Source organism: Corythoichthys intestinalis, chromosome 1 (assembly GCF_030265065.1).
Source record: "Corythoichthys intestinalis isolate RoL2023-P3 chromosome 1, ASM3026506v1, whole genome shotgun sequence".
NCBI classification, from domain to species: Eukaryota; Metazoa; Chordata; class Actinopteri; order Syngnathiformes; family Syngnathidae; genus Corythoichthys; species Corythoichthys intestinalis.
Genome location: NC_080395.1, coordinates 60,263,545 through 60,277,159, shown reverse-complemented (window position 1 = coordinate 60,277,159; position 13,615 = coordinate 60,263,545). Strand labels below are relative to the sequence as shown.

The 13,615-nt window shown below is 38.3% G+C and overlaps 1 protein-coding gene across 7 annotated transcripts in view; it reads left to right on the top strand.

Moving 5' to 3' along the window:
- myo9aa (myosin IXAa) overlaps positions 1 to 13,615 on the top strand; it is a 184,684-nt gene that overhangs the window by 145,231 nt on the left and 25,838 nt on the right. For all 7 annotated transcript variants that reach the window (XM_057834108.1, XM_057834101.1, XM_057834094.1 and 4 more), the window contains 5 exons: positions 1,063 to 1,143; positions 1,314 to 1,424; positions 7,410 to 7,532; positions 11,317 to 11,466; positions 12,222 to 12,532. In XM_057834108.1, coding sequence (XP_057690091.1) covers positions 1,063 to 1,143; positions 1,314 to 1,424; positions 7,410 to 7,532; positions 11,317 to 11,466; positions 12,222 to 12,532 — 776 coding nt within the window. The remainder of the gene's footprint in view (positions 1 to 1,062; positions 1,144 to 1,313; positions 1,425 to 7,409; positions 7,533 to 11,316; positions 11,467 to 12,221; positions 12,533 to 13,615) is intronic.

Here is a 13,615-nt window from a genome sequence, read left to right as displayed (position 1 = left end):
ATGGGTTTGTCTTTGCTGAAGAAAGAGATGAGCTGAACAATGAAGCTCTTAATTTGTCAATTTGCGTTCTTACCCTCACCTATTTTCACGAGCTGTAGGCAATGACCGAAAAACTCGAGAATCTGCGTTAATATGCCTCCTGGAAATCTCTCTGTGAGGTGTTCTGGGCATGTCCCACTGGGAGGACGCCCTGGGCACGCTGTAGAGACTGAGTCTCTGCTAGCCTGGAAAACCTTGGGATATCCCTGGAATAACTTAGCTTCTCTTCTAATGTTGCTCCCCCCTCTACCCAACCTCTGATTAAACAGTAGAAGATGGGTGGGTATTATCATTCATAAAAACAATTGTATAAATACATTTATCACTCTTAAAATGTACAAGAAAAACAATAATTTCACAATTCTTTTCTCGAAGAAATGGCTAAATTTCTTCTTGAGATGCTCATTGATCTGATTTCTGATGACAGAATATGCTATTCTAGCAAGATTTGTCTTGTACTGTCATGTATTTGGCAATGGAAGTTTAACTTGGGTTTTTCTGTGACTCCAAGGTTACCGGAAATATTTGGTAAATTTGCATTTAGAATATTTCAGGGTTTCCGACTTCATAGTTTCCACTGAACAGTTAAGACAACCGAGCCCATACCGCTTGCTATTTGCTGATTTTTAGTTTTCTTTGCAAGAGATGGCTGTTGGTAGCAATGCAATGAAAGCTGCTGGCCCCAGTGCGTGGATGACTTCACTTCCCACATCCTGTGCTGCACTGATTGCTTTAATCTCCCATGGAGAAGGCAGAGGCTGAAATCCTCCCGCAGCTGACAAAAGCGCGTGCACACACCAAGACGAACACATGACACACTACGCAAACCACATGTTCAGATGCGACTTGTTGATATTATACCATTGATATGGTGAAGATTTTTTGGTACTTGAAAAAAGTGTGATAATTCACAAAAACTTTAGAAGTCCCCAGGCACCGACTACAAACAGGAACAAATAAAAGAGTTTACAGGGTTTTATTCTCTTTTAATATGATGTCTTTTGTGTGTGTCCTATTCTGCAGGCCTCTCTTAATAAATTAATGGAGACTCTGGGTCAGAGTGAGCCTTATTTTGTCAAGTGCATCCGTTCAAATGCTGAGAAGGTAAAGCAAAAGCAACTGTCACCGCTTTGATATTTAGTTTTTCCAAAGCACCTTTTCCCATATTCCTTGACGTGTTGGAAAACTGTTGTTTCATTTTCTTCACCCTCCACAGCCTTTTGTGTCCTCTTGTGTCATTTCCTTTGCTCTGACTTTGGATTTTCCTCTGGCAGATGCCCTTGCGGTTTGATGAAAACCTAGTGCTAAGGCAGCTGCGTTACACGGGAATGCTGGAGACTGTGCGTATCCGGCAGTCTGGTTACAACATCAAGTACAGTTTTAAGGTAATATCACTTCAACTGTCCTAATGCTGCCATTTAAAAGGCTTATGTCAAGAGGGTCATTTTTCCACTAACACATTTATAGCGCCTTGCAAAAGTATTCACACCCCCTTTGCTTGAAGTTCAAATCCATTTTATTTGATTCCAACCTTTAAATATTTTTCATATGCATATTTCATTTGATTGATATGCACAAAGTAATGAAAGTAAAAGTTGGTGAAGTGAAGTGAGAAAATGTGTATATGTAAAAGAAAGAAAAATCCATAAAACGTCTAAAATTAGCATGTGCATATTTATTCACCCCTTTGCTATGAAGCCCCTTTAAAACATGCCGGTGCAATCTATTATCCTGACAAGTCACATCAATAAATAAAAAGTTGAAAATTAAGATGTGCATGTGTATTCACCCCTTAAAAACGGACTGGGGGAATTTATTACCTTCACAAGTCACATAAGTGTCACATTATGTATCGATATATAATAGATGCCACAATGAGTTGCAATAACACTTCGCAAGAAACATCACACAAGGATCAAGGCGCTCTCCAAACAAGGCAAGGACAAAGTTATAGAGGAATACAAGTCAGGTCTGTGATATATAAAAATATCCACATCTTTGAAGATCCTGCAGAACACCATAAAAGCCATAGTCGTCAAATGCAAACAGCACAAGGCAACAACAAACCTGCTAAGACATGGCCGACCATGAAGACTCACAGACCGTGCAAAGAAGGCAGTTATCAGAGAAGCAACAGAGGGACCAAAGGCAACCTTTAAGGAGCTGCAGAGTTCTACAGCATACACAGGTGTGTCCGTCCATAGAACCGTGATAAGCCATAGACCCCATAGAGCTGGGCTTTATGGAAGCGTGGCCAGAAAAAAAAAGTCTGTATTCGTGTGAAAATTAAGAAGGCATGTTTAAGCATGTACCCGACCCCTTAAATTTACGGTGTATAATCATGTGGTCAGATGGGATTAAAATTTAAATTTTTAGCTACAAATATCATAAGGATTAAGGAGCTCTCCAAACAAAGCAGGGACAAAATTAAAGAGAAGTACAAGTCAGGCTTACGTTATATAAAAATAGCCACATCTTTTGAAGATCCCCCAGAACACCATCAAAGCCATAATCGTCAAATGCAAACATCACAAGACCGCAACAAACCGGTCAAGACCTGACCAACCACTAAGACTCTCAGACCGGGCAAAGAGGGCATTGATCAGAGAGGCAGCAGAGAGACAAGGAGACCCTGAAGGAACTGCAGAGCTCTACAGCACAGGTGTGTCTGTCCATAGAACCGTAATAAACTATACACCCCACAGAGAAAAGTCTAGTTGTGTAAAAATTAAGAAGGCATGTTTTGAGCATGTAGTTGACCTCTTCAATGTACGGCGTAAGACGTTGTGGTCAGATGAGATTAAATTTGGAATTAATGCACTCAAAGGGAAATGCTATTACTTATTATTGTTTGTTGTTATTATAGCGGAAACCCAACACATCCCATCACCTCAAGAACACTGTCCCCGCAGTGAAACATGGTGGTGTCACCATCGTGCTGTTGGGATGGTTTTGCAACAGCAGGGACTGGGTAACTGGTCTGCAGTGTTCTTTTTGGCCGGCTTTACGACGAAAATACTTAATCATACTTAAGTCATTTCAGAATGTGTTTGACTCTGTTTAGTTTTCGTTATCAAAATCTCAGACAAATTTTGTCCGGTTTTAGTCGACGATGACTCAGAATGTTTTCTTCTGTAAAATTCAAGAGTTTTAGTCAAAAAATAAATAAATCAGTAAATAAAGGCTTTCAACAATTTTGAATGACATGACAGATTAGCATGCGTCTACAAGGACAATGGGAACTTCGTGATGATACTACACACTCGGAAAACAGTACATTGTTTTCCATTAATTATACCCACCCAGGGGTCACGAATTGTATGTAAAAATTTTTTTAGAAAGTTGACCTAGAGTTTGAAGACATTCGCCACAATTATGTTAATGCTAACTCAAAAGCGAGTGCTATGAGTGACATACATACACAGACCTTTAAAGGCTAAAGCAACATTGCATATTCTCCATTAGCAAGACAAGAGAGCAAATTTTATGTTTAAATTTTTGTTTTTGTTTCAAAACAAAGCCTGAAGAGAGAGGACACTGGGGCATGAGTGACACAACCAAACACTGCTACGATGCAGGCTGACAAACTCAACATAGAATAAGAAAGTGTCACACATTGTGAACATATGACGGAAACTATGCCACATTTTCATCTCGTTCTCAACACGTCAAACGAACGCTGGCATTCGCCTTATGTTTTAGTCTCCCAAGACACGTTTTTAGCTTGTTACAGTTACATTGTCATGAAAAAAATTTGGTCAACGTTGATGAAAGCAACAATGCTCATCTGTATAGAGCAGGATCAGCAACCTTAGATACTCAAAGAGCCATTTTGACAGTCTCACTGAACTGTAACAGAAAACCCCTTTTTAAATATAAATTTATAGTTTGCCTATTGGGGCCAAATATTTTAGGAATTTTGAGGAACATTTTTTTTTGTTTTTTTTTTGTATTTGACCAGCACCATTATCTTCAAATTTAAAAGTTTGTAAAATTCTCAAATTTTCATTTGAATTCAAATCAAATAATCATTAACTCATTGGTTGCCATTGACACCAATACCAATCAATCAATTTGATGTGGGAGGGCTATCAGCAAAGAACCAATTATTTCCTGCCACCTTTCGAGTTCAAATGGATTGGACATCTACTCGTGAAAAACTCATTTGATTTTACAGCAGAAGGAAGATTGGACGCTGCACATTACGACGTCTAGCATGGATTGTGCTAAATACAAAGACATTCCGGCGCAAAACCTGTTTCACTCTGCCTGTGATTTGCGACTGGGATAAAGGGTCACCTAGCAGGACAATGACCCGAAGCATACTGCTTAAGCTACGCTTGAATTGTTCAAGGACAAGAACTTAAATGTGTTAGAATGGCCTAGTCAAAGCCTGGACGTCCATCCAATTGAAAATCTTGAATTTGATTTGAAGATTGTTATTCATAAGCGGAAACTATCTTTTTATTCATAAGCGGAAACTATCCGACTTGAAAGTCACCGTTGCAAGATGTGCCAAGCTCATAGACTTCAGCAGAGACTGCACGATATGGCTCTACAAAGTACTGACTTTCAAGGCGTTGAATAATTGAGCACACTTAAGTTTTTTGTTTGTTGGCCTTTTTGTCGTTTGCTTTATAGAAAAAAAAATCACCACTTCAAAGTTTTGGGAATGTCAAGTTGATAAAATGATGCAAATGCTGAAACAATACATTTTAATTCAAGGTTGTGAGGTATCAAAATGTGAATAATTCCTAGGGGGTTGGATACCTTTGCAAGGCGCTGTAAGCATTTTTGTAAGCATTAATAAATTATTAATTTTAAATCAATCTGAAAATATTTTGCCTAGAAGGCATGTTTTCTTCTCACCAAAATGTATTAAATATTCTGTCAGCAGCTTAAATGAACACCAAATTTGCTGTACAGTCAGTGTAGACAATGAAATATATTAGACAGTAAAGTGTGTGTATTTACTCATCTATTAAAAATCATTGGTGTTAGGAAGAATCTCCTGACGGCCAAAATTACAACTAAACTTTGAGGAAAAAGTCCTCTTGCCAGCGGTTTCAAGCAGCACCGCCCAGCTGACGTAGGGTACCAGCTGTAAGACAATAAAATGGGTACATCAAATATCCTCTCCTTGGCATTTTTATATAGCACATTTTTACTGAAGACACACAAAACCAAAACAACACAGAAATGCGTTGTGGTAATTTTTTGAAGCAAATAGAGGAAAATTTATGGTATCACCTTGCTAAGACAGCTGATTTGTCCTATTTTTTCCCTTAGTCTGGCATTTAATGTCTTCAGTACCTCATCTTTTTTTAAGATTATCCTATCGCATTGTCTTTACTGTATGTAGCCTAGGATTGGTCCAGATGGATTCATTAATTACCAAAAAGCCGACCAAAAATCTTGGAGTGAGTCTACCAAATCACAATGCAGTAAATGTGAGGCTAATGTCGCCAATCAAAGACCAGGCTCCAACGTGCAAATCTGAGCTAGAAACTGCAAATAGGATTTTTAAAAATTATTATTAACATTAGTCGTTCTGTATGTTGCTGGTGGGCCAATCTTTTTTGCACAAGTTTTAATTGATGTGACCTGCTAATGAACTTAATGAGTAATGTGAAATTTGTTTTGATATGTGGCTTTTTATTTCCAAGAGGACACGCTGTGTAATTAAAGCTTTGTAAAACCGATGCATGACCAAATATTCATTGTGCTGAACTGAGCCAAACTTTGAGAACAAGGCTTTAAACCATATTTTAAGAAAGTTTGTCTCCCCAATCTCCAGCCACAGAAAACATGATTCATCTGTTTCCATGGTCTAAATAGTGAACAATGTGACTAGTTTATGTTTAAAATTGATGGTTATATGTGGTTTACAATGGCTCTGCAGAAAGAAAACCCTCAATGAGTTTAGCCAGCAAACTGGGTGCATCTGCACATCATATTAATTTTTTTCCCTCTTTGCAAGCATGTGCTGGCCAGAACACAGAAGTACCATCAATCTCACTGTTCAGAAATCCCAAAGCCTGAAGGATATTTGACACTCAGTTTTCCACAAGTCTTGGGTGGTGAAATCTTAGCTCAAAATATTTTTTGCTGATGTTGCTCAAGTACAAAATCACTTTGTGCCATATGAATGTGTCACAATTACGTCAATCCTGTGTGATGGTGCCTGATTTTTTTTTTTTTTTTCAGTGACACATTGCATTCTTTCAACCATAGCCATTTTGTGGTTTTGAACGTTCATTTCAATGGATATTTTTATGCCATGTCAACATTTCAGTCAATGCTGAATACAGTGCCGCAACAGCAGAGTGATAGTGACAGTTCAGATGGCAGGAATAGAATGGTGGTTTCCCAGTGTCATCAAATGTTCAAAAGGTGTCACTTATTGGGCTTAAAAGGTATTCACTTTATGCTCATTTAAACAAAACCTAACAGTACACCTGATTAGATTCACCTAACTTCAAACACAGTGAATCAGAATAACGGGTTAAAAAGTTATTTGAATAGGTTGTGGTTCAAATTTCATTTTTTTTTTTTTGTTTTTTTTTGGGGGGAGTACACACATACTAAGCCAAAAAGAAAGCATGGTAATTCCTGGGCAAAATTTCTCTTTTAATGACATGGTTCTAAGCTCCCCTTAATGTATTTTAAGACAAGTCATAATTGCAGGAAGTTAATAAACATTTTGATTACAGTTTAAATCAAAGCTCAGTATTGAATTTCAATAATTGTGATGTGTAGGTGGACCCAATTTTGATGCAGGAATGAAACTCATGAAAGTATCCTTTATGGTGAGACTGACATAGATAACTTGAGCATCACTGTTCATCACTTGCCAGAAATGACTCCAGACATATTTAATGCTGCGGTCGGTGCTAATAATGAATATCTTTGGCATGATATCATTTTCACAAATTTGATTGTGGCCTGACTCCTTTGGACAAAGCTCATCCATTGTCCTCAGCATTTTGCAACACTCCCCATGCTTGTAATTGTATAAACACGGCATCAGTTTCCCCATCCACCCCCAACAGTTCAGGATGCCGTGTATTGGAGCCACACAATGGGCCTCAGTTTAAAGAGTCGTGCTTCGGCATATTCATACCATGATGTCTGAACCACTGCAAAAATTAACAAAGTAGGCTTTCACCTGAAACCTCCTTGTTCCTTTGCAGTTTTTGCTTAATCTCTGGTTTTGCTCAAGTTATGCTTTATTAACGTGTTCAGTGTCTGGTATTGATATCTGATACTGATATATTATTACAGCAAGGTCACAAGCTTTTGTTATTCAAGTGTTTTTGCTCAAACGATTCTGACATATATATTTTCTTGTGTCTATTTACCCCCAATAGGATTTTGTCAATCACTTCAATGTTCTGCTACCAGACAGAACAAGTACTAACAGAGAGGACATCCAGCACTGGCTTGACCAAAAGGGCCTAAAACCGGATGGTTATCAAGTTGGAAAGACAATGGTATATTTTTTCGACCTAAATGTTTATTGATTTACAAGTTTCTGAATGGTGCAAATACTACACACACTCATTCATACCATGTACACTTGCACTATATGACAAATGCTTATGGCGGAAAACACTCAGGTGACTTGAAGTTCCGCTCTGAGACCCCCAATTTGGCCAACTTTCAAAATTGTCCGATATGCATGTGTGATGCATCATTAGAAAGCTTAAAATCTCCATTCTTTTGGGGAAGAAAATTTTTGAACAGGAGGGCATTTAATTTAAAAAAAAAAAAAAAAAAGGGGGGGGGGGGTTAAACAGCAAAACCCTATCTGGAGTTGAGAGCACAAAAGAGCAGAAGTAAAGACACCATGACTATAATGAGATATTATCGCGTACTTACCAAAAAACTCTAGCATGTATCACTCAGTGTCAAGACACAGCTGTGAATGGCCACAGCTGGATTTTTGGGGCGATTTTTATGGGTGAAACATGGTAATATAACAAGGGTCGCGATGCATACATCGCAGACATAAAGGAGGGTCTTTTTCATATATTTACCCTTTTAAACTTTTTTTTTTTCTGTTTTTCTTTGTTTGGATTGATTATTTATATTATCTAGCATATCGGAGAAAATGCGACAGTAACAAAAAAAATACAATTAAGCGATTGTTATGAAGTAGATATCCGTGACTTTTTTACTGACACCATTTATTTCATTGTGACATAATTTGTTTAAAAGTTTAAAATATGCGAGTGAATAACTTTTTAAAGTTGTTTTTTTAATTTCCAAACAAAATATTAGACATCAATTAGTGATTCTAAGCTAAAAATGACAGACATTGAGTTGAAACAAAAGCGGTTGCGCGACATCTGTAAACGGGGGTTTCCAGGGTAAAACGGACATTAAAAATAGTTCGGGGGCTTAATGCACCATGAATCTACTATGGCAGCAAATAGACATATTGTTTTATCAAACATGTTACGTCCCACGGACGGCTCGCTAAGGACGTAGCATAAAACAAGCCACACAAATTTACAAATTGTACACAAATTTATTTACAATAAGCAAACTCGCAATGAATATATACAGAATGCCGAAGAAGCGTGACTTCAGGGTAAGCCCAGGCCAAAACCACAAACAAAAGGAACTACACTTAAACCCCATCCGCTAATTAAACCCTGATCATGTAAAAGGAACAAAGAAAAGACAGCCACTAACCTAACTTCCTACGCTATACAAAACAGGAGAAAACGGGTTGAACAGAAGTGGCGACTTACCCCTACTTGCTTCAGTGCTCTTATTTACAGTAGTGAACAAAAGCGATCCAATAACGAATAAACACAAAAGACCTCACCAAAAAAACGGGAGTGTATTAAACAAGCAATCAAATGCAAACGAGAGAGAATGGCGAGCGAACAGCTGGCGAGGAGGACCGCGGCAGAATGCTGTCAAATGCAACCTCCCCGAGCGTTGACAGCGGCAGGTTTAAGAAGCTTGGCGCCTTTTCGTCATGGCCAGTCAGCGGCGGCGACGTCATCTGTCACTCCAGCGTTGATCAGCTCACGTCACAGTGGGAGGGGAGGCAGCCAGCTGGTGGAGGCGACGATCAGCTGACTGAAATTCTCCAAAAACAATAATTAAACGGCTTAAACAGTTGTTTTGGCCTGTGGAGTGCAAGAGCAGAAACTGCATTTTCAGTCTTGTCTGTTTTCCGCCATATACACACAATACAGGCCAAAAGATTGGACGCAGCTCCGTCAATGGAACACAAATGACGGTCCCAACCCCTTTTTCAAACTAAATCCGGCGTTGGCTCGCTGCATGTGTTTGAGAATAACTGCGACCGACTTCGACCGACTGAAGTGGAGTGTGGGACGGCCTCCTATTTGAAGGCGGGGCACAGTGTCTGGGGAATGTGTCCCTTAAATATCATTATGAAGTCTATGGATAGTGGCTTTTATGAGTCGCTGAGAAACTTGACTAGTGTCTATTTGTCGGATTTGCAAGCCTCCAAATGTCTTTTAATCTGATGTTCTCTACATTGTTAATCAACAATGGTATAGTTATTCACTCCAAGCTCTCCCATCACTCTCTTCTTTAGAACTTCTTCGATGTAGTAAGATGTAGGTCGCGATGGTTGATTCATAGCTTCAAGTACAATTTCGATATGGTGAAAGAACATAAGAAGAGCAAAAGGTTATATCTTTTTAGAGCTGAAACGAATACTCGAGCAACTCGAGTTTAAAAACTGATCCGAGTAATTTTATTCACCTCGCGTAATCGTTTGTTTTGACAGCTCTAAGCATCATGTTTTGCTCGGACTACTTTTAATGCGGGACAACGCGCTGATGTCACGTGCGGAGAGGAGGAAGGGGAAAAAAAAAACTTACTGCAGCCGACAGCCGCTACAAACGACTCCGACGTTGCTAAATACTAGCCCGCACGATGCTATGTTGGTAGCAGGTAGCGTCTGATGCGCCTCATAGAGATCACATGTATGTTGAACTAGATGCGCATGACAGACTCGGCCGCGTCTGGGCAGCGTTAGTAAACAGCCGTCATCTTAAAGCAATAGAGCATTAAGCGCTAATAAAGAGCGCTAAGCGCTAATAAATAAGATTAACGTTACTGTCACTACTAGCTCACGTAACGTTAGCCCTGCGGAGGGCTAGGTTTCTATTAATTATGACCACTGTCGATGCGTGGCTATTGTGTCTTACATACAGGGTTTAACATAATATAGCATTGTGGAGTGATGAGGGTGTAAAATAAAAATAATGATAACTATCAATTTTAGCTCAGTAGTTATTGCTGGATAAAACACCAAGTAGCACTGGTCCCTAATGTGCTCCAATACAGCCTGTATCATACATTTATTTTTAACACTGCAAAAACTCAAAATCCTATCAGGACTTACAGTTTAGACTAACTTAAAACTTAACTAGAACTTAAAAATGGCTTGACACAAATAGAAATTCAATTGAAACACGTGGGAAAAAATCCACTTTTAAGTGATGTGTGTTATCAAGCGTAAGGGCATTTTTAGGTAAGATATATATATATATTTCTTTTTTTTTTTTGATCTAAAAGTTTTTTTGAGTTAAGCAGTGAATTAGTCTTTTTTTGTTCTAGTTACATCTGAGATGCAATTGTTGGCTGTTTTCAACAATATACATCGAAAATAAAGACATTGATTGACTGAAAATGGTTCAAGATTAGATGAAATGTCGTTTTCTCATGTATATTTATAATTGCTCTTCACCTAAAAATATATTTGTTTTATCCGATTACTCGATTAATCGATAGAATTTTCAGTCGATTACTCAAATATTCGATAGCTGCAGCCCTATATCTTTTCATCAGTAATGCTGTAATTATTGTGCCTTTTCTGATTAACTACATTGCTATTACAGAAACAAACATTGTTTCAGTTAAATCAAGGATTTGATGTGTAAAATTCATACTGAATTACACGGAAGTGAGGGAGAGATGCTGTCGGGTTAGAGCCGAGATTACTTCTCTCAGTGCAAGGATGTAATGAAGACAGTGCCCCATATTTCGATGGCGTGTCCTCAATATGGTTGAGGGTCTATGCCTTTGGTATGCTGTCTATATAATTACAAGTTCATACCTGACATTTTTGTGGCTGTGTCACAAAGATAGCTGATTTTTGTGTGCGCGCTTCTTCTGCGTGACTTGGCAGTTCAAGTGGGAGTGTAGATTTAGATCTCCCAACTTCACCCTTTATTAAGCCATTGCTACCCTGTGGCACTCTGTGATGCTCTCACCATTCAGGTGTTTCTACGGGAGGCCGAGCATCAGCAGCTGCAAGCCCAACTTCACGGAGAAGTTCTCAGGCTAATTGTCATGCTACAAAGACGATTCAGAGCCCGATTGGAGAGAAAGCGGTTTCTAAAAATGAGAGCTGCAGCAATCTGCATTCAGGTACGCTTCTTTCGGTGACCACTTTGAATTTAAGTTTACATTTCCTCTAGTCCTTTTTTTAAAAAATGATGACATGATTAGCTGTGTTATGTATACGTATTTTTTTTAATAGAAAAGCTACCTGGTGATATTGCCTCTCTTTTAATTGAGTAATATCTTTTTTCCCCTCAACTGTTTTTCTGTGCAGTATTTCTGAAATTAGAAATTCTTCATTCATCCTTATTTCAAGAGGATTTTATTTTCAAAAACGTTGTAAATAACACTTTATAGGCTTTTTACGCTGAGCTTTTTACTAGTTAATTTCAAAATGTACTCAGTTTAGAATCTAGTACTGTTTACTACCTAAAATCTCAGTATTTAATTATATATCTTCTAACTATTTAAAACACATTAATAACTAGAGATAAACTGCCAATAAGATAAATATGCTTTTCATTGTCCCGCAAATGGTTTTGTTTTTTAGCTTTATACCCGCTTTCAGTCAATATGCGAAACTGCAAGGAGTCCTCAAAATAAATGTACTCTGTCACACAATGTTTGAAACGGTTAAGTTATGCACAATTTTACTTTTTAGTGACGTCCACTTAAATCCCCTTTGACCTGATGCTATAATTACATAGTTTACTAGAATGAATTAGTGCATAACAGATTTTTCTTTTCCATTTTCATCCCAAATAATAATCACAATTATTATTACGTTCAATTGATTAATTCTTTGATAGTTAGTCTCTAACTTGTGTTATTTTTGCTGACAGAGATGGTGGCGCTGGTCCAGACCCTTGAAAGACGAGGAAGAGCAAATTGACCAGAATGCCCGTGTAGAGGCAGCGTTGTACTTGCAGACACAGTGGAGGGGGTACAGGGAACGTCAGAGGTTCAGGTTGTGGAAAGAGGCCGCGTTAGTGCTTCAGAGGGCATGGAGATTGTGGCTGTGTCGACGCAGCACGGCAGCTCTGGTCATCCAGACCGCCTGGCGCTGTCATCGAGCGAGAGAGGCCTATTTGCGTCACTATGCTGCTACCGTCCACATTCAGGCGTTAATCCGAGGCTACCTCGCTCGGGAACGGTAAGGCAAATAACAGTTCATTATAGGGCACTCATTTAACTCTAACGCTGCAGTTAACGGCAATTGAAGGCCAAGCCATTTTGACTGAGAAAGGATGGAAACGGAACGATTGCTGCCAGCCCTCCCAGTCAAAATGGATTCGATGTTTATAGCACCACACATATATATATATATATACTGTACGTACAGTGATCCCTCGCTATATTACGCTTCAAACTTTGCGCCCTCAGTACATCGTGGATTTTTTTCAATTTAAAAAAATCAATACAGTATTTTATTTAAAAATGTTAAGATATATGCATGAATACATGTACAAATATTTTTTTTATATACTGTATATCTTAATTTTTATCATAATTATTACATTTACAGTGCTTAAAAACAATGTATTAAAATCTACATATAAGGGTTTTTGTTTTTGTTTTGTTTTTATTATACTTTGGCGGGGAAAAAACATGTCTTATATGTGTAGCTTTCCAATGCTGTTAAATCTGCATAAATACATTGAACACCCCCCCCAAAAAATTATTATTTTAAATGTAAATTAGTTCCGCCTCTACTTCGCAGATTGTCAGGGAGGGGTCCCCATTAACTGCTAAAAACGAGGGATCATTGTATACATATAGCACTGAAATGTGAGCATTCACAGCCCATCCTCCCAGTTTCCACAGCCCATCCTCAGTTAACATGAATTACTGTAGTTGTCTATTGCCGTCAGCGTCAGGGAAAACAAAAGCAAAAATCTTTTTAATGCTTTTGGGGACATAGGCCAAGTGTATTTCTTTTTTTATTCATTTTTGTTGTCTCTTTCAGGGACAGTGGGCAATTCAAAAGTTGCTTTCTCCTATTTGAATTTAATGTAAACATTTGAGAAAAAACTTCCTTAAAAGAAACGAGTTCAAAAATTGACTACGACCATCGAGTTTGCTTCATAAATGTCACATCAGCTCAGAGATAGTAAAAAAAAAAAAAAAAACACAACAGAAGAGTTCACATGCACTTGACTGGCCAATTTGAAACCTAGAGCCAACAATAATTCCACAGTTAATGAATGTCATTAATAAGCCCTGAGGCAAACAATTT